We start from the raw sequence: 19,894 nt of genomic DNA, 5'->3' as shown, positions 1-19,894 counted from the left end.
CCCCCCTGCCCACAGCCTATGAGGGCTGGGGGGACACAGCCCCATAAGAGACAGAGCAGAGGGCACAGGAAGGTGGGCAAAGCTGCCCCATCCATCCTCATATCATCCCCCCCATTGAGGGACAAGCAGCACCGCAGCCACATACAGAGCCATGGGAGCAGCCCCCATCCCTGGTTGCAGCTCTCTGGGTGGGGGTCCCATGTCAGCTCTGTAACAGGCAGTGGGGGAAGAAGCGAATCCCTCCCTGCCTTTGCTAAGGGAAGAAAGAGGCATTGGGAGAAAGGGGGGAAAAAAAGCCAGGAGGAACCTCACTGGGTTGGTTGCAAGGGATTTCCCCCAACAATAAGCTGCAAGAGATGGAGGTGAAGAGAAACATTGGTCACCAGGATGGGAAAGGGAAGGAGGAGGAGATGAGAGTGGCTTGGAATGCTGAGGGATGCTGCTGAGGAAGCTCAGCTCGGGGAATGGGCAGCAAGGGGAGCCCAGGGTGCAGAGGGCTCAATGGGGTGTGGGGAAGGCTCAGTCTGTGCATCAGCCTTGGAATGGAAGTGAAATGCCCTTCAGAAATAAAAGCAGACAGTCTATAACAGCACCCGCCGTGTCCTGCCGGGACGGAGCCTGAACTCCACAGCTGGACACATCACTCCTTCAACGTCAACATAAAGAGGAACACAAAGAAACAGGTCAAAAGAGCAGTTTTCAACTCAAATTAAGGTGCAGTTTGGCTAAAAAAAAAACCAACAAAACAACCCAAAAACCAACAAACACACACAAAAAAAAGAAGAAATAACCTATGAGAGAGATGAGGATGACGTTGGGTTAAGTGACCCCCATCTGAATTCAGATTAGCACCCTGAAACAGTGAGCTCCCCACAGCCGGCCAGCCATCAAATAGGGGACCCCAGCCATCAAATAGGGGACCCCAGCCATCAAATAGGGAGCATCAATAGCCCCAGCCCAAATAGACCCCAGCCATCAAATAGGGCCCCCCCGCCATTAAATAGGGGACCACAGCCATTAAATAGGAGACCCCAGCCATCAAATTGGGGACCACAGCCATCAAATAGGGGACCCCAGCCATTAAAAAGGGGACCCCGGCCATCAATAGGGGACCCAGTCACAACATTGGGGACCCAGCATCAAAATAGGGGCCCCAGCCATTAAATTAGGGAACCCCAGCCATCAAATAGGGGACCCAGAGCCATCAAATAGGGCCCCCCGCCATATACATAGGGGACCAAGCCATTAAATAGGAGACCCAGCCATCAAATTGGGGACCACAGCCATCAAATAGGGGACCCCAGCCATTAAAAGGGGACCCCAGCCATCAAATAGGGGACCCCAGCCATTAAATAGGGGACCCCAGCCATCGAATAGGGGACCCCAGCCATTAAATAGAGGACCCCAGCCATCAAATAGGGGACCCCAGCCATTAAATAGAGGACCCCAGCCATCAAATAGGGGACCCCAGCCATCAAATTGGGGACCCCAGCCATTAAAAAGGGGACCCCAGCCATCAAATAGGGAACCCCAACCATCAAATAGGGGACCCCAGCCATTAAATAGGGGACCCCAGCCATCAAATAGGGGACCCAGCCATTAAACAGGGGACCCCAGCCATCAAATAGGGGACGCCAGCCATTAAATAGGGGACCCCAGCCATCAAATAGGGGACCCCAGCCATTAAATAGGGGACCCCAGCCATCAAATAGGGGACCCCAGCCATTAAATAGGGGACCCCAGCCAGGTGGGAGTCTCCTATTCACGAGGTGGCCAGCAGGTGCCACTCTGCTCCCGAGCAGAGCGAGGAGCATTGAACTAGCAGCTAAAACTGGGCTCTTTAAGGCAATTTAGAAGTTGCAGATAATCCACACAAAGAAAAGAAGACATTCGGGTAAAGGTAGAAGAGCATCTCTGGATCTGCAGGTAGGTTAAAAAACAGATTGCCCTTCATACAGCAGGAGGGGGAACAAGGCTGGGAGCCACCAGCGGCCTCAGCCACATTGAAGCAGGGAGAGGATCTCAGGCTGTGAGACCACAGAGATGAGACCAAAACAGGAGGGTGAAAATGAGAAGGAAAAGGAAAAGTGGCCTGTAAAATCACGCTGGTCAATGTAAAAAGAAGGTTTCCTTGTTGGTTAAAAGAAAAAACGAAAAGCGAACCGGAATGAAATGATCTTTAAAAAGTCATCGCCCTAATGTTGCCTGGGGTGGTCTGGTCCTTCATAGGGATGGTCCGTCAGTATCTGGAAGAGAAGGGATGGGATATTGAGGATATTGATATGGGATATTGAGGGCTGAGGGTGCAGTCTGTACTTACAATAGGATCACAGAGCTCCCAGCAGAGGCACTGACCTGTAGTAGTTGGGTTTGAAAGGCCCGTTTTTGTTGAGTCCCAGGTATTTCGCCTGATCGTCTGTCAGTTCTGTCAGGTGGGCATCGAAGGAAGGCAGGTGCAAGCTGGCAACGTACTCATCTGGGTAACAGCACAGGGAAGGGGACTCATCACACAGCAGCATGAGAGGCTGCCTGGGCACTATGCACCCAATGGAGCCCTGTGCCCCAAAAGGTGGGTGCAAACCTGCAGGGTAAGGGGCACCCACCACACTGCAGGACATAAAGGGATAGACCTGCATGTGTTTTAGGGTCTTCCTCCCCAAACAAACCTCTGCCCCACATCAAAGCAGTGCAGGAAGCAGCTCCTTCAACTCACCCATCTTCTTGGGCAGTAGATACACGTCCTGTTTGTACCGGCCCTCGGGAGCGTTGTACAGCTCAATCAGAGCCAGAGCCTGCAGATATCACAGCGGGGTCAGGGACAACCACATAGAGCACAAAGCCACACAGATGGAGGGGAGGATTTGGAAGCCTGAGGGAGGGCTGAGCACTTCCACAATGTCCCCAGGGATGCGCTGCCATCCTCCTCTACCTCTCAGGAGGCACAGGGGAGCACTGAAGGGCTTAGGGATGAGATGCTGCCTGCTCTGGTGGCAGCACTGGGGCTCAACACACCCACAGCATAAGGGTGAAGGAAAAGGGGGCAGCTCTGATTCCCACCCCCCCAGACTGTGAAGCTGCTGGAGCTCTCCATAAACCACAGCCTCTCCCTCAGCAGGAATCAAACTGCATCTCCCCCCAGTGCCAGCTCAGCTGAGAGCCAGGTCCGAAGCACAGCTCCCATCCCTATCAGTATGAAAACATCCTCCCCCCTGGAATCCAACATGAGTGCCCTCCCCTCCTTCACAGAGGCTCAGCCCAGCAGTTCTCTCCCACTTGTTCCAATGCTGAGCACACATCACCCAGCTCAGCCAGATTTAATCATCTTTTTTCTTTGAATAGGTGGAGCCGGAGCAAACAGAGCAGGACACAGACAGACACAGACAGACGCAGCCGTGTCCGCCCAGCTGGGGCTGCGCTGGTGCTCGAAAGCAGTTTAACCACTGACTCCCAGATCCCATAAACTCACTCCTGTTGTTGTTGTTGCCACTTAGAAATCAGAAGCTTTGAGATCCTCGCTTTGAAGTGAACTTAAACCCATGCTCTGGAAGCTCTCTGGTTCCTTACTGCACAGCAGGGGCTTGCAGGACAAAGCCAGGCTCGTTTAAAAGCTATCCCCCAACTTCACGCCATCGTTAACCACATCCCAGCCAAGAGGTGGCGGCTCCATCCAGCGCCAACGATCCCAAGCATCCAACTGCTCCTTCCAAAACAACCCCACCCCAAAGCTTGTGCAAGACCCCGCGGCACCCCCACCCCCCCCTCCCCAGGGTACGGACCTGAGTGGTGGCTGTGATAGAGAGGACGAAAGTGGGAACCGTGGAGCAGCTCAGGTTGAGAAGTCGGCCCTAAGAGACAGCGGGAGAGGGGTGCTGAGAGCTGAGTGTGCCTTGGAGGCTGAACAAATCAGATCTGGAGCCAGAACTCAACTCTATCCATCTAAATAGGGGCAGGGGACAAGCACAGGGCAGTGATTCAAGAGCCACCCAAGGGACCAGAGGGTCCAAACTCTGCCTCAGTTTCCAGCCCAGCCCTCAGCTTTGGGCAATGGAGGTTCTGTGGCTGGTAGGAACTGGGAGTTTCTCCTACTGCCAGCAGAGCTCGAGTGGGAAGAGGAGACAACCAAGCTCAGTTTGTTGGGTGGGAAACTCTGCAGAGGATGTTTGGCTGACAGGGCTGGAAAGAACAAACCAGATGGCAGCTGTGTGGCTGTATGTGGTGTGTGACACCTCCTCTGCCCCAAGAAAAAGGATCACGATAACAAAAAGACATCAAGGGACCCTTTCCTTTCCTGAGCTCTCCCAGGTACAAAGCGTGGCAGCACCTTTCCACCTGCTTCAACCTCCCTTTCCAATTCTGCCCCTCAGGGGTTTCCTGGTGGATGCACAGCTCCCAGCACACCTCGGCCAGCAGCACCACCCGCTTCCCATCCGGCCAGATGATGTGGTCCACTTGGGAACGGACCCTCTCCCAGGTCAGCTCGGGGGTCCGGAGGCTGGTCTGTAGGAAGGATGGAGAGGATGGAGTCACCTATGGGGTGGTTCATGACCATAGGGGGTAGGGCAGGGGCTGCAGGGAGACTCACCACATCGATTTCTGTGTTGGAGTGGCCCATGTTGCACACGATGCAGCTGTTCTTCATCCGATCCAGGTGTTCTCTGGTCACCACGTTCTTGTTGCCTGCAGGCAAAGCAGAGATGAACCTGAAGCAGTGGGAATATAAACCCTCATATTCCTCCTTCCCTACAATTGGGTGAGGGAAGCCCAGCTTGGGGTACGATGGTTCTCCTGGCTTTGATCCCCCCCTTCCTAGGGGCTGACGAAGACTGTGGTCAAACTCTTAAGAGGAAAAGCTCTCCAAAGGGAGCAGCTATTGCCAGTGTAAAATGAGGAACTGCAGCAAACTACCCACCCCAATGGCTACAGAGACACCAATGGGGAACCCACCCCCCCCCATCCTTACCTGTGCAGGTAATGACAACATCGACCTGACGGATGACTTCGCTCAGCTTCACCACCCGAAATCCATCCATGCTGGCAAGAAAGGGGGACAGGGAGCACAATAAGGAGGAGAAACCTGGTCCCTCTCTGCCTTAGGCCAGAAGGGATCTCAGATCTACATTGCTGCTGCAGCTCTGAATCACTCCACACCCCCAGAGATGCCAGATGTAAATGGAAGGGCTGTGCAAAGGATCTGGCATGAAACCTGCTCTCACAATGCTGTGGGAGCTGGGGATGTACGCAGCGCTCTGCCAGCCCTACAGGGATGCTTACAGCAGTCTCCCAAGCCAGCTGGCTGCAGCAGCTTATTGCCTGGTATCCCACCACTGAACAAGCCCTGAAACTACCCTGGTCCTTCCCCATTACACCCCAATGGGATGTAAACTCTCTGAGCTGAGCCGCAGATCCTCCCAGCTCTGTTTCAGCCTCTCATGGTTTGCAGGAGGCTGGAGAACAAAGGGAAAGATGCTCCCAAGCAACACAGAACAGCTCAACATCTCACCAGGCTTGAAGAGCACAGATGGGGTCGATCTCCGTGACGTAGACGATGGCTCCCAGGGCTTTCAGAGCAGCACAGCATCCCTTGCCAACCTGCCAAGGCAAAGCACCGACGTGAAGACAAACAGGGTGCACTGAGTGCTGCAATCCCTTCCCCAGAACATCCAGCATTGCTCCAGCTGAGCCCTGCAAGCCCCAGCCCGAGGCCAGGAGCAGCTGAGTGAGGCAGAAGCACAAGGAGCCCAGCTCCAGAGCACCACCAGCCAGCAGGAGCTTCCAAACCACCTCACACACAGCACAGCTTGCATAAGCCTGTATTTCCCCCTGCTGCCTTTAAACCACGGGGTTTCCTTGACATTCAGAGCTGCCCTGCACTGATGGGGGGGCAGATCCTCCACCTCATGCATCAGCACGGAGAAGCAGAACTCCTCTAACAGCTCCTATGACACAAAGTCCTCTCTCTCCACTATAAAATGATACAGAAGCTCAGCAGCAAAGCCCTTTTCTTGGTGCCATTTACCCATGCTATCACCTGATAGTCTCCATGTGCCTGTGCTCAGCCCCGTTTTGGGGGCAGCGGGTAAGAAACACCACCAGAGACATCACTTATCACCCAGCTCCAACCACACTTACTGCAAATGGTCATAAAGGCCAAAGTGGGACATAAACCGCATCCAAAGGGTGAAGCAGTGAGGGTGGAAGGGCTCCCTGAGTCTGTAGAACTGCAATAAGTGTCAGGACAGGCCCCTGAGACAACAACTCTCAGCACAAGTGATGGCTGGAGAGACACAGCACCACTGAGAGCCTGGGACAGAGCCAGCACAGCTCCTGGGACAGCAGAGCTGAGCTCCATCGGTGTCTAAATAAATGAGGAAGCGTGTTCCTGCTGGGAAGAGCATTTGCAGCTACTGCACGGGAAGACAAACACCCACACAGACAGCGCACAGATGGAGGGAAGGTGTCAGCTCCCAGCTCTGCGCTCTTCCAGGGCAGAATCATTTACAAGCTCGTGGTACAATCTCCCCCTGCCAGCACATTATCCACCAGCAAGAGGCAGCTGCCCTTCTCCTCCTCTGCCACAGGCTCAGCGACAGCCGGGCTGTGTGCTGAACTGGAGCCAGGCACAGCAGATGGGAGCACCCATGGGTAGTTCTCATCCAGGCCAGCGTTCCTAGCAACTGTTGTATTTGCAGCTCAGCTGATCTGCAGGCAAACTGGGAAACGTGCTGCTTGCTCTCCACCCTCCCAGCAGGCTCGATAGCGAGATGTCTCTCCTAACAGCTCACCAGATCTGATTTCCTCTATCAGTCGTAAGTGAGCAGGGAAAGGGGCAGGACACTGAGCTCGGGGACAGGATGGCTGGGGGGAGGCTGATGAAACTCACCTCCCCATAGCCACAAACCACCACCTGCTTCCCTCCAAACATCACATCTGTGGTCCTCTTCAGGCTGGAGGACAGAGAGAGATCTGCGTTGGGACCGGTCAGCGAGGGGCCCCAAAATCAGATCCTGCAAACATACAGCCAGGGCAAAAGCAGCCCTGGGGTAATGGGGACAAGGGCTGCACTCACCCATCCAGGATGGACTCCCGGCAGCAATACAGGTTGTCAAATTTCTGTTTGGTCACGGAGTCATTCACATTCATGGCCGGCACACACAGCTTCCCAGCTTTGGAGAGCTGGTACAGCCTGGAAGAGGATAGAGACAGGTCAGAGCAGACAGCAGGAAAGCAATGGGAGATCCTCAGCTCAGCCTTCCCATAGGCCCTACCTGTGCACACCGGTCACACTCTCCTCCACAATCCCTCGGATCTTCTTGAATATGTTGGGGTACTTCTTATAAACCCAATGGGTCAGATCCCCACCGTCATCCAGGATCTAAAGAACAGCAAAGAAGAGAATGGGGCGGTCAAGGTTGCCACCAAGAAAAGCACTCACAGGGGTTGGGGTGGGTACAGAGACATGGAGAGCATCTGCAGGCACTGCTGAGAGCTGCCTATGGGCCAGGACTCCTGGGTCCTCCTGCCTGCTTCAAGGGCCCCTTTGAAAGGGGGGATTTCGTGCCAATGGATCCTAATGGGGTTTTCTGTCCCTGTTACTGCTTTGCAGCCTGGAATCAAAGCCACAGGCAGCACTAACTGAACAGCCAAGGTCAGAAGGAAGCTACAGCATTCATGCCCTATATGTAAACAGCTGAGAGGGAAGGCTGCAGGAGCTGCCACACGCTCCCACATCATCCATGATCACAGACCCCAAGCTAAAGCAATGAGAGGCACCATCTGCCTTTAGCAAGGGAACAGAGCCCTCAGAAATCCCTGCAGATGGGGCTGTGTCAGAGAGGAGCACTCAGGGCAGCTCCCACAGGGAGAGAGCTCTCGTGGTTCCCTGCCTCACTGACAGGCTCCAGCAGGAGATGCTCCCATGCCATGTACAGCTCAGGGCACTGCAGCTCCCACAACCTTCACGGTGGCCCCCAGCCCAGCTCCAGCTGCCATTCTCCATGACTCCCACTCTGACATGGACTCAAAGACCTTTAACAACACCAGCAGGTGCCCATGCACCACAGCAGGCTCCTAGGAACAACCCCAGGGAGGGAAGGGTGAAGAGCCCCCAGCGATGGCTCCATAGAGGAAGAGGAAGGGCTGGAAGAAGGCTCGTTACCATGTTAGCCTGCCAGCCATCTACGTTAACACAGCGGTCAATGCACCACCAGAAGTCATCCTCTGACTCTCCCTTCCAGGCAAATACGGCAACACCTAGAAGGAGAAGAGGAGCATCCTTGGCACCCGCTGAGTTGGGCAGAACTTTCTGCTTGGGGAAACCACAAGACATGGAGAACCAGGCAGGGATCAAAACCCCAGGATCAAACCTATATCCATCCCTATATTCGCTCCCACTCTTTCTTGGATCAAGGCTGCAGAGCTGGGAGGAGGATTGGAAGGGATGCAGCCCCACAGCTCAGCAGCACTCACCTGCTTCTGCCAAGGCAGCTGCCACCTCGTTCTGGGTAGAGTAGATGTTGCATGCAGACCAGCGGCACTGCGCTCCCAGAGCACACAGCGTCTCAATCAGCACCTATGGGACAGAGGGGTGAGCAGGGTGGGTGCAGCCAGGGATGGAGTGACTCCAGCAAACTCTGCCCAGGGAAAATACAGGCAGCAAAACCTCTGTGAGAGGGTTTCCATGAATGGGGAGGGGTCTCCAGCAATTCCCCACTGGGGAAATGCTGGTTTTTCCCACCCTGGATGCCCAAATAAGCAGCCACTCACCGCAGTCTGTGCTGTAATGTGTGTACAGCCTACGATTTTAGCTCCGGCCAAAGGTTTCTCCCCTTGAGCTCGCTTCCTGAGTGAAATCAGAGCAGACATGTCTGCAAAAGGAACACAAGGGTTTTAATGATGGCTTAAATATGGGGGGACCCCTCTCTGTCAGACCTGCTCCGTTCTCAAGGGTCTCACAGGACACAGCCAGCCCTATCGCTCTTGCTATAGCCATCATGAAGACAGGGGGAAACCTTCCTGCCTCTGCTCTGACGGCTCTATCCAAATTGGAATCAGGACATCAGCATCATCTGTCACTTGGTAAAGCGACACAGCATCCCCCAGGCACAGACCAAGGGGGTGCCCCCACTAAGGGCTCTGCAGCCACAATCACATCAATAAGAAACACCTAAAGATGGAAACGGTGCTGCCATACCTCATAAGAGCTGCTCTAAATGCATCTGGACCCTTCTATGGCTTTGGTAGCTTGTGTCTAAAAGGAGCCTGGAAGCAAAGTTACCCAAACACAAGCCCCATGGGAAGGGGCTGATCAGTTTTAGTGTCTCATAGAGCTGCAAGATCCTCAACCACTGAGGCTTCCCATCCAAAGCCCTGAGATCACACAGAGCCCTGCTGCCATTCAGAAACATGCAATGTATTGCTCATACCTGCTGTTGCATTTAACCCTTCCCCACGTGCTGTGCTGATCCATGGAGGGAAGAGAAGGGGGAAGGGAGTCCCTTACCTTGCTCAGCGATCTCGATCTCCCGGCGTCCAAACTCTGCCTGCTTGATGTTCTTCACGCAGAAGTTGCTGCTGCCTTTGGAGTTGGTTTGCTGCTTCTCGCGGGGAGACACTTCATCATCAGAGCTGTCTGTGTAGGAGGCAGCTAAAGCCAGAAGAGGAATATGTGTTACCCCCTGCCCTGCTGCTCTCTGCCCCCCGTTCTGCTTCCTGGCTTTCATACACACTACAAATCTCAAGAGGAAAGCCCATAAGGGATTCTGTGTCCTCACTCCAGTGTTGAGTGATCATAGAATGGCCTGGATTGAAAAGGCCCACAGTGCTCATCCAATTCCAACCCCCTGCTGTGTGCAGGGTCGCCAATGAGCAGGTCAAGCTGCCCAGAGCCACATCCAGCCTGGCCTTGAATGCCTGCAGGGATGGGGCATCCACAGCCTCACTGGGGCTGCAAACAAGGCTGAATACAAACCTCCCAAACCCCAGAGCTGCCCCTTACACATCAGAGCATCCCAAGACCAAGGCCTCACTCACAATGGCACTGCCATCAGCCCTGCGGATGGCTGCACAGCACCTACCAGAGCTGTAGCTGTCGGTGGAAGACTGTGAGATGGAACGGGACAGGGAGCGGCGGCCGGTCTTGGTTGGGAACTTGGTGAACTCCTGCATGTCATCTGCAAACTGGATTTGCTGAGAGATGCAAAGGAAGAGAAGATCTACATGAGCTGCTGCTCCTTAAGGCAAGTCCTTCCTTCGTGGCTACATGGGCTCAGGGCTCCATTCAAACATACCAAGGAACGGCTCTGTGGCTACAGATGCCCAAATCAGAACCTCTTTTTCTCCCTCCTTATCTCTGCCACCAGGAGCTTGGAGCAGATTTGACACCTAACACCAAAGGTTAAACAAAGAACATCCCCTCTGGCCCATCTCCACTGCTGCAGGGCACTGTGCAGCCCCCTGGCCATGCCCCTTATGGCTGAGGTCTCCATGCAGCCCAGCATAGAGCTGCAGCTCCATCAGCCCCTCCCTCCCCAATTTGGCTGGTTTCAGCCCAAAAACACAGCACTGACTGGTCCCAGCGCTCCCATCTCTCCTTCCCCAGGTTAAAAACAAGGCAGGTCCTTCCAAAACCCACACTAAGAGCTGGGGGGAGGAAACCAGCCAGAGAACATCTCAACAAAACCCAGTTGACATTGCGCTGGCTTTCAATCTCCTGCGTGTTACAGATGTTTCCATTGGAAGAGATGCCCTCACACAGCTCTCCCTCCCTCCTGGTTCAGCCAGAGGCAACTCAGGGCTCCTATATACCCCAAAGAAAGAGCAAAACAGCCCCAAAGTGCCTCTGCCCAACCCTATTGCTCCTGCAAGAGCTGCATTCAAAGCAATGGGGAAAAGAGCCCCAGAGTCCCCCCGGTACAATGCCAGGCAGGGGACCCCCACCCTGCTGACAAACAGCCCCAATGTGGTTTCTTCCCCTCTGACCGTCACTGCAGGATTTAATGTTGGCACTTTAATAAGGACGAGACCTCACTGCAGGGAGCAGCATTAACAGCATCCCCATGGGCACAGGAGCCCCATAGAGATCAGCATAGAGGCCTCCAGGAGGGGCTTTCCATGCCATTGCAATCCTAAAAGCTCTGATGTGGCAAACAGGCTTTGAAAGGAGAAGAATGAAGCTATTTAACCGAGCCATCCAGCCCAGACAGGAGGAACCCACAGAGCCCGGAGCTGAGTGAAGGACTGGGAATGATGCTCAATGTACCCAGGGCATGACAGCCTAAGGCAGAACAGCACCCTATGGATGGCAAATGGGAGATGTGATAGGAATAGGGCTGTGCTTCACCATCACCATCCCCACTCATGGACACAGCAGCAGCCCCAGGGCTCAGCACAGCCCCATTGCTTGGGTTTGAACCAAGGGAAAAGGAAAACATCACTGCTAAGGAAACAGAGCTGAATTAACCACAGTAATCCCCACCATGGCTTTACCAGAGCTCATCTGAACCGTGCAGCTTAGCAAAATCTGTCCCATCTAAAATTATCACCCAACGCAGCAAGAGGCTCCTGAACCACTGGGTGCATGACAGCAAGGCAGACAAGCATGCAGCAGGGCTGGGATGATGGAGCTGGATGGGCAGAGATGTCCTCCCCTTGCAAAACATGGCGTGTCCATACCCACCCCAATTCATCCCCATACAGTCAGGCAGCCTGTGCCTCCCATCTCAGCATCCAGCCCTGCTTTGCCGTGTCGTGCTGCTGAGTTTGGATGTTTCTAAAGGACAACTGTTCTAATTCATTTCCTTTCAGCACAGAGTCCACTGCATTCAGTCAATGCAGGAAGGAAGGGAACAAGCACCCGGAGGGCTGAGGTCTCTCCATCCAACAGCAGCCAAGGGGATAAAAGAGGTTAAAAAAACACCCTACAAGCAACACAGCACGAGGCTTTTCTTATTTTTCTAGGTCAGAAAGAAGAGCAGAGCAGCAGGTTTGCTTGGGACAGCCCCCCCGAGAGGGAACGGCTCCTTCTGGGCTCTGTTCCTGCAGCCACCCGTCCATGTTGGCCCTGGGGATGCTGCTGGGGAGCACAGCCACAGTTGCTGGCAGCAGCCCTGGGGTGGGCAGTGCTGTCCTCAGCCCCACTCTGCCCTATTTGCAGGCTGGGCTGACCAAACCCAGCTCCTGCAGCCTCCCCAAGGACAGCAGTGCCCACACAGGGGGTGAAGATGACTCAGGACTTGAGCATGGTTTTGGGGTGGAAGCCATGAAGTGTTTTTGGGGTCCTACCCTGCCATGTTACAAAGCCCCAGGGGTGTTTCTGACCCTGAAGGATCCAAGCAATGAGGCAGATGGGGACATAGGGGTTAGTAAGGTGCAGCCAGCAGCTCCCAGCCCCACCTCTCACCACTGCAGCCCCAAACCAGCAGCAAGGGGAGGTTTGGAGAAGGGCTTTGGGTGTGCATTTGGCCCCATAGTTCACCCAGCCACCTCCTCCTGCTGGCCAGGTGAGCCAGAAATGAGCTACTAGATAAGAGACTGTACGAGCTGGCAGGAGGCCGTGGCCAAGCTCAAATCAGCAGCAAAGAAACACCCCAGCCAAAGCCAGAGCACATGTGGGACGATGGCTTTTAATGCTCCCTTCTGACTCAAACCATCCTATAATGCTACGGGCACGGGGTTGGCATGAGCAGCACCCACAGCTTTAGCCACGGCCACAGCAACGTCAGCATCTTCTGATGGCCTGCAGAGCAGTCACAGCTTGAGGACTTTCTCCTGGGTGCCACAACAGCCCCCCAACCCTTTGAACATTTCCATTGCGCTCCATTGAATCCATTGTTCATCCATTGATGAACATTGTGCTGATGGTTTGGTTCAGCTTGGCAGATCAAAGAGGGATCATCACCATGGAGCTGTGCTGCTCCCATCCCTACCTGCAGCTCAGGAAGGCTCACAGGGCTGGAGCTGCAGCAGGAATCAAAGCCAAACCTCAATCTGGAACGCTCTGCAGCTCCCAACAAGGAAATAAAGGGCACTGAGGTCCCGGCCAAGCAAGCTGGCCGAACCCTGACACCATACTCTATCCTTTGCTGGCACAGGAGGAGCAAAACCAAGAGGTTTCCATGAGCACAGAGGAGAATTACGGGCTATCAGAGCATGGGAGAGGTGAAGGAACAGCAGGGCTCCACTCCAAAGGTTGACAAGGCTGCAATGCAAAGCACCACGAGGTCTCAGCCACCCCACGAACCGCTGCTGAATAAAAATAAAACAGAGCACGGGATTCAATAAAAATCAATGTGATTTGAAGCGTCCAGCTGTTAAAGAGTAACTGGGAATAATGAGTGCCTTATAAACGCCTTCAGGTCAAAGGTGTGCTGCCTGCAGCAGTGGCAAAGCTCTATACCAGCAGATAAGGAGCCTGGTCCTTGGACTCCAGGCTTCCAGCATTGCTCCCTATGGGACACAGCGTGATGCCAGGATCTCTATGGGCAGTGAACGCCCATCAGGCTGCACAGATTAACCCTACCAAAGCAGCTGGACACCTCCTGCAGTGCAAACACTGATCGGTTCCGCTCGCTGGCTCAGCCCCCAGCAGATAGCAAGGCTTGGAGGGCTGATAAGGGATAGAAACAGGGAAAGCAGAGCCCAGGAGGAGCCTCTGTGGGCTCAGAGTGATGGGGTTGGAGAGGGCACAAAGTCACCCTATGAGCAGGGAGGTAATTGGTGTTAATTGGAGCTACCTTGCTGGATTAAGGTGCTTTGGAGCCTGAAGGCCACGGAAACCTGTTTGTGCGTCATGGCTGATGGGGAATCAACTGTAATTAGTGACCATTTATAAATGAAAGCCAACTTCTCACAGCATGAAGAGCACACAGTGCAGTCAGAGGGCCTGGGCAGCCCTGCTGTGCCAAGCACCTCACCCCCTACATCCATTCGTGGTTGGAAGATGCTCCATCCCAACGTCATGGCTGTAAGGAACCAGCATCACACAGAGCTGAGCCCTTCCTGCAAGCAGGGTTGATTCAGCTCCATCAAGGAGGGATAAGAAGGGAAGGATCCTCATGCCCCGCTCACAGCCCAGGCTCTGCTAATGGGCCTCCAAGGAGAAGCTGCCCCATCCTCCAAAGGCAGCAGGAGCTGAATGACAGCACAGCCTGTTTGACCAGCTGGAACATCATGTCCCCGGCCATTGGAGTTCTCTGGCCGTCACCAACCTGAAGCAAACAGATTGTGCAGCAGTAATAAGCTCGTTACCAAGGCCACTGTATTGATCCCCAAGTGGAATTCAAAGGCTCAGCTCAAGCAACCAAGGGGATCTCCCAAAGGCAGCCAACACCTCCTGCTGCGATGGGAGCCCTGCTGTGACGGGGGGGACCCTCTGAGCCCCTCAAAGCAACCTAAAGTCAAACAGAAAGGGTGGCCCCGTGCTGCCAAAGCATTGGCACAAGGTCCCCTATGGGCAGTGCTTGAACGTCACCGTGATGCACCAAGCCAACACGAGGCAGAGTCCCCAGATAAGCAGCCTGGATCAATGGGCTCAGCAGGAAGAGAAGCAAAGCCCTCTGCAAACAGCAGCTCCCAATGATAACGAGTGTAAATCTGGATGTGGTGCTCAGCAACTGCACGAGGAGCAGGGCACGGTCCTCACCTGCAAAGCCCTGGGCTGAACCAGCTGCTTATGGGCAATGCTCACTACCTGGCTGCTTCCTGAGCAGGGATGGCACGACCAGGATCCACTTTGGGGTGGGATCCTGGCACAGGGGAAACTGTCAGAGTCCCAAAGAAAGTATTGGTGTAGGCTGGACCCAGCCCGGCTGTGTGTTTGGGGAACGGCCTAAGGAAAACAGTGCTCCTCCCATGCCCACATCAGGGTTAGCAAGCAGGGCCAGGAGCCCCAGAGCTCCCCATCAGCTGTGTGAGCTGCTTCCCTGCTCCCAGCAAAGGCCAAATCAGCCCCTGTGCTGAGCAGGGGGACCCCCACCGCCCCCACACACTGCATTGCACATGGGTATGGGAAGGGAAAAGTGTAGGAGATGATAATAGAGCAGATGGTTGGGGAAGGAAGGAGCAGCTGAGCACACAGCATCTGGGCTGGGAAGCAGCAGAGGAGGTGGCCACAGTGAGGGGACAGGCAAAGAGAGGCAGGAAGGATTCAGGAGCAGCCAAGCTAAGGGATGGAATCAAAGGAAGAGCAAAAACAAGCGGCTCTGGGGGTTGATTCAGTGCAAGGGCAGCTCTATCCATGAGATATAGAGAGGGGTGGGGGGCTCAGGAGCAGAGATGTGAGGGCAGAAAGCAACAGGGCTGAACCCCAGCACTGGGAAGGGGCCGTGCAGAAGCAGAATGCAGCAAGGTCAGGCACTGCTCAGCAGCAAAGAGCTGCAGCACAGCCTGCTCGGGGTCCCCCCCCCCAGCTCCATATCCATGTCCCACAGCACTGCAGGGCCACAGCACCGAGCATTGAGCTGGAGCCCATTCCACCTTCAGTGCATGAATAAGCAGATCTGTCTGCAGAGGACGAGAGCGTCTGCCTGTCCAACAGCGCCCGAGCGTGAAGGTGCCTGCATGGAGATGCTGCGTGCAGGGTCACAGTAACAAACAGGGAGCAGGCATGCAAAGCCCCCCCAGCTCAAGGGCACACACACACACACACACACAGAGCACAGCAGGGAGCTCAGGGCTGCAGCAAACAGGCTGGGAAATGCAGCTCCAAGGGCAGCTGCAGGTCTGTGGGTGCAGGCAGCATAAGTAGCACCCAGGGAGCTGGGAGAGCACGCACTGCCCTTCTGTTCTCCTCCATCCCCAAAGCAAAGCACCCCCCACCAAAGCACAAGGCTCAGCATCGCTCACCTCTGCCTGCAAAGCTCTCCCTGCCCAGCAGCCCAATGGCTCCCACTGTTTTGTCCCCGGGAAGCAGAGCAGCAAAGGAGCTGCAAGAGGTTGCAGGCGACGCCAGCAGCTCCTGGAGCAGCAGCGGCCGCATTGCTGCAGGGAACCCCCAGCTCTGACGGCTGCAGCTCCGACTTCAATCCGATGGCGTGTAATCTTTTAATCTCTTACCTCCTGCTGTTTCACTTTTTCACCTTAAGCAAATCAGGAGAGCGATGCTGAAGGGTTCCGATGCAGCCCATGTGTTCCCCCTGTGCTCAAGGGGGGGCTCCAAGCTGGGGACACCCACCCCATGCACTGGGACAAGGCAAAGCTGCTCCCTGAGGAGCTCAGCTCACACAGCTCAGCTCCATCCCAGTATCAGGGCACACACTGTGTCCTCCAGCTCCACCTCTCAGCCATCTTCAATGCTGGCCACGCTCGGAGCAGCCGTAAGCAGCTTTGGCTTGCATTAAAACCAAGAGGCGTTTGAATGGTTCCATTGCAATTGGAAAGCATCTGAAATGCCCAGAGCTGGGGGCACTCAGCGCTGTATTGCAGGGTGATTCTCCATCCTTCTCCTTTCATCCTCCTGCCAAGGTTTCCCCTATAACTGAGCCCTATTTGCACAAAGCAGCCATGCAAGGAGAGCAGCAGCCCCGAGCGCTTTGTTCCTTGACCTCAGTTGCATTGCAAGCTCCCCAGGATCTCAATGCAACGCTGATGTTATCAGCATCAAATGCCTCCCGTGGCTCAGGGCACCTCCACCATCACAGCGCTGCAGTGTGACGGCTGCTCTTGGTGCTGTGCAATGCAATGCAATGCAATGCAACGCAATGCAATGCAACGCAATTCAATGCACACAGCAGCACAGCGAGGTAAGGAAGGATCCCAAACCAACCCGAGCACAGACAGAGCTCTGAGAACACCAGGATTCCCCCTGGATACACTGAGGTTATTTCTTATTCCGTGGGTATGATGCTCCAGGATTCATTGCTTGCTCCCAGCTCAGCCACAGCCTCACCCTGTTACCATCAGCTCCATGACCAGCCCAGCTCCATTAAATACAAAAGCAATAAGAACACAAACCCCCCCTACAAGCTCCCAGCTCCACATTCCTCCGCTCCTTCCTTCAGGCCACATCCAAAGCCTGAATAAACAGAGCTGGGCACGACAGCCTCCAACCCTCCGCTCCCATCACATCCCAGTGCTGCCATAACCACCCATAGGGGGGTCCCCAATGGGGGCTGTGTCCCCACTATGAGCACACGGGGACCCATAGCAAAGCACTGAGCCCAATGGGGACACCCTGAGCCCAGCACACAGCGATGTGCCCACCTATAAGCCCCGACAACAGCCCTACATGGTGGGGCAGCACTCAGCTCTCACCCCATGGCACCATACGGCCCCATACAAATCCATAAGGCCCTATACAGATCCATACGACCCCATACGGCCCCATACAGATCCATAGGGCCCCATGCGGCTCCATACAGATCCATAAGGCCCTATACAGATCCATACGACCCCATATGGCCCCATAGGGCTCCATAGGGCTCCATAGGGCTCCATAGGGCTCCATAGGGCTCCATACGGATCCATACGGCCCCATACAGATCCAAACGGCCCCATATAGCTCCATACAGATCCATAGGGCCCCATATGGCTCCATACAGATCCATAAGGCTCCATACAGATCCATACGGCCCCATACAGATCCATAAGTCTCCATACGGCCCCATACAGATCCATAAGTCTCCCCATTACGGCCCCATACAGATCCATAAGTCTCCATACGGCCCCATACAGATCCATAAGTCTCCATACGGCCCCATACAGATCCATAAGTCTCCATACAGATCCATACAGCCCCATACGGCCCCATACGGCCCCATAGAGATCCATACGGCCCCATACAGATCCATAAGGCTCCATACAGATCCATAGGGCACCATACGGCCCCATACAGCCACATACAGCCACATACAGATCCATACAGCCCCATACGGCCCCATATAGATCCATATAGCCCCATACGGCTCCATACAGCCCCATACGGCTCCATACCGATCCATACAGCCCCATACAGATCCATACAGCCCCATACGGATCCATACAGCCCCATACCGATCCATACAGCCCCATACAGACCGATACAGCCCCATATAGATCCATACGGCCCCATACAGCCCCATACAGATCCATACGGCCCCATACAGCCCCATACAGCCCCATACAGACCCATACAGCCCCATACAGCCCCATACGGATCCATACAGCCCCATACAGCCCCATACAGATCCATACAGCCCCATACAGCCCCATACAGCCCCATACAGCCCCATACAGCCCCATACAGCCCCATACAGCCCCATACAGCCCCATATTGACCCCATACAGCCCCATACAGCCCCATACAGCTCCATACAGCCCCATAGGCCCCATTCCAGCCCCTATCGATCCCGTTGTACCTTCTTGGGCGCTTTGGTAACGGTGGCCATAAAGGAAAACTTCTCAGCGTCCTCCGCCTCCTTGGCCTGCTTGGCCTCCTCACCGCCGCTGGGCTCCGGGCCCGACATCGTGTCTCGAGGCGGAACGGAGGGGTACAAGGGGAGGAGGAGGGATGGGCCGCCCCGGTTCGGTTCCGTTCGGTTCCGTTCGGTTCCGTTCGGTTCCGTTCGGTTCCGTTCGGTTCCGTTCGGTTCCGGTCGGTTCGCAGCGCGATGCGGCGGACACTGCGGGCACCGCGCGGGGCGCCGGGGGCGGCTCTGGAGTGACGTTAGTGCGTGATGACGTCATCACGCGGCCGCTGGATGAGTGAGGCGGGGAGATAGAAGAGACGGGATGGAAACGGGAGCGGCACCATGGCGCCACCTAGTGGTGGAAGGGGGGAATGGACCGCCACGGGAGGACTATGGGATGGGATGGGATGGGATGGGATGGGATGGGATGGGATGGATGGGATGGATGGGATGGGGATGGGTGGATGGGGATGGCGGGGGATGGGATGGGCATGGATGGGATGGGATGGGGTGGGATGGGAATGGGATGAAAATGGATGGGAATGAGGTGAGAAGGGATGGGATGGGTTGGGATGGAGGATGGATGGGTTGGGATGGAGGATGGGTTGGAATGGAGGATGGATGGGATGGGATGGGATGGGATGGGATGGGATGAGGATGAGGACATAATGCATAAATAAACAGATAAAAGAATGAATAAAGAAGCTTAACCCCACTATGATCTGATTCAGTCATAAATAAACTGAGAAACAGAGACATGGAATGGTTTGGGTTGGAAGGGACCCAGAGAATCCTCGCCCCCACCCACCTCCCTTCCATCCTCCTGGAGGGCTGAGCTCTCTGTTCTGCGCTGGGTCAGGGCAGCCCCAAGCACAGCTCTAGGGGCAGCCAGATCCAAGGAACAAGCATCCATCATGGTGGGGACGGGCTGGGATGGGCTGTAATGCACGGGGGGGGGGGTCAGCACCCTCAGCTCAGCCCCCCATGGTGCTCCCAAGGGCCACGTCCCTCCTTGATACGGGCTGATGGTGCTGCTGTCCATCCATCCATCCATCCATCCATCCATCCATCCATCCATCCATCCATCCATCCATCCATCCAGCACTGAATGGCTCCGCTTCCCCCTTGGGATCCCCATTTCCCACCCTTACCCCCCCCATACCCAGCAATGGGGTTACACACATGTACCTCCCCTCATTGCTCGTCCCCCCTCCAGCCCCACAGCGATGAACCCACAGAGCCAGCAGCGTTGCAGCATCGCAGCTCATAGTTTTCCCCTTAACCAAAACTGCTCTGTCTGACCGCAGATCGGGCCCGGGCCGGTCCTCACTCGACACAACCCTCCATCCCATCAGGGTGGCCGGGATCGCTCCGTTCCGTCCCTATAACCCCCAGTGGGGAACCGCGGCCCCGCGGTGCTTTCCGGGACGGCGCTGCCCCGTCAGCAGTCTGCGGCCCCATAGGGAGGGCTGTGGTCCCTGCTGCCCCATAGGGAAGGCTGTGGTCCGACGGTG

The 19,894-nt window shown here is 55.2% G+C and overlaps 1 protein-coding gene across 5 annotated transcripts; it reads right to left on the bottom strand.

Annotated features, from left to right (window-relative positions):
• Window positions 1-2,109: 2,109 nt before the first annotated feature.
• On the bottom strand, window positions 2,110-18,623 carry AHCYL1 (adenosylhomocysteinase like 1). Of its 5 annotated transcripts, none has more exons than XM_032449250.1 (18): window positions 18,566-18,613; window positions 18,330-18,535; window positions 10,074-10,185; window positions 9,500-9,643; window positions 8,764-8,864; window positions 8,467-8,569; window positions 8,156-8,250; window positions 7,266-7,372; window positions 7,067-7,183; window positions 6,881-6,944; window positions 5,501-5,589; window positions 4,961-5,031; window positions 4,583-4,677; window positions 4,399-4,497; window positions 3,777-3,845; window positions 2,714-2,792; window positions 2,356-2,476; window positions 2,110-2,246 (listed from the first exon to the last, which is right to left on the bottom strand). In XM_032449250.1, the coding sequence occupies exons 2-18, from the start codon at window positions 18,435-18,437 to the stop codon at window positions 2,240-2,242; spliced, it is 1,581 nt and encodes a 526-aa protein (XP_032305141.1). In that variant the 5' UTR covers window positions 18,438-18,535; window positions 18,566-18,613; the 3' UTR covers window positions 2,110-2,239. The 5 variants fall into 5 exon arrangements, with proteins under 5 accessions (XP_032305141.1, XP_015740528.1, XP_015740527.1 ...); XM_015885042.2 differs by having other exon boundaries at window positions 18,330-18,515; window positions 18,566-18,604; XM_015885041.2 differs by having other exon boundaries at window positions 18,330-18,623.
• Between the last annotated feature and the right edge of the window lie 1,271 nt (window positions 18,624-19,894).

This window comes from Coturnix japonica, chromosome 26, assembly GCF_001577835.2.
Source record: "Coturnix japonica isolate 7356 chromosome 26, Coturnix japonica 2.1, whole genome shotgun sequence".
NCBI classification, from domain to species: Eukaryota; Metazoa; Chordata; class Aves; order Galliformes; family Phasianidae; genus Coturnix; species Coturnix japonica.
This window is presented reverse-complemented; position numbering and strand designations above follow the sequence as displayed.

Bases quoted from the DNA above. Each gene is read 5' to 3' on its own strand.
- AHCYL1 (XM_015885041.2), bottom strand. From the start codon at position 18,437: ATGTCGGGCCCGGAGCCCAGCGGCGGTGAGGAGGCCAAGCAGGCCAAG. The intron at 8,570-8,763 runs GTGAGTGGCTGC...TCTGTCCCATAG, and splicing joins ACATTACAGCACAGACTGCG to GTGCTGATTGAGACGCTGTG. The intron at 3,846-4,398 runs GTGTGCTGGGAG...GCTGTCTCTTAG, and splicing joins GGGTGGTGCTGCTGGCCGAG to GGCCGACTTCTCAACCTGAG.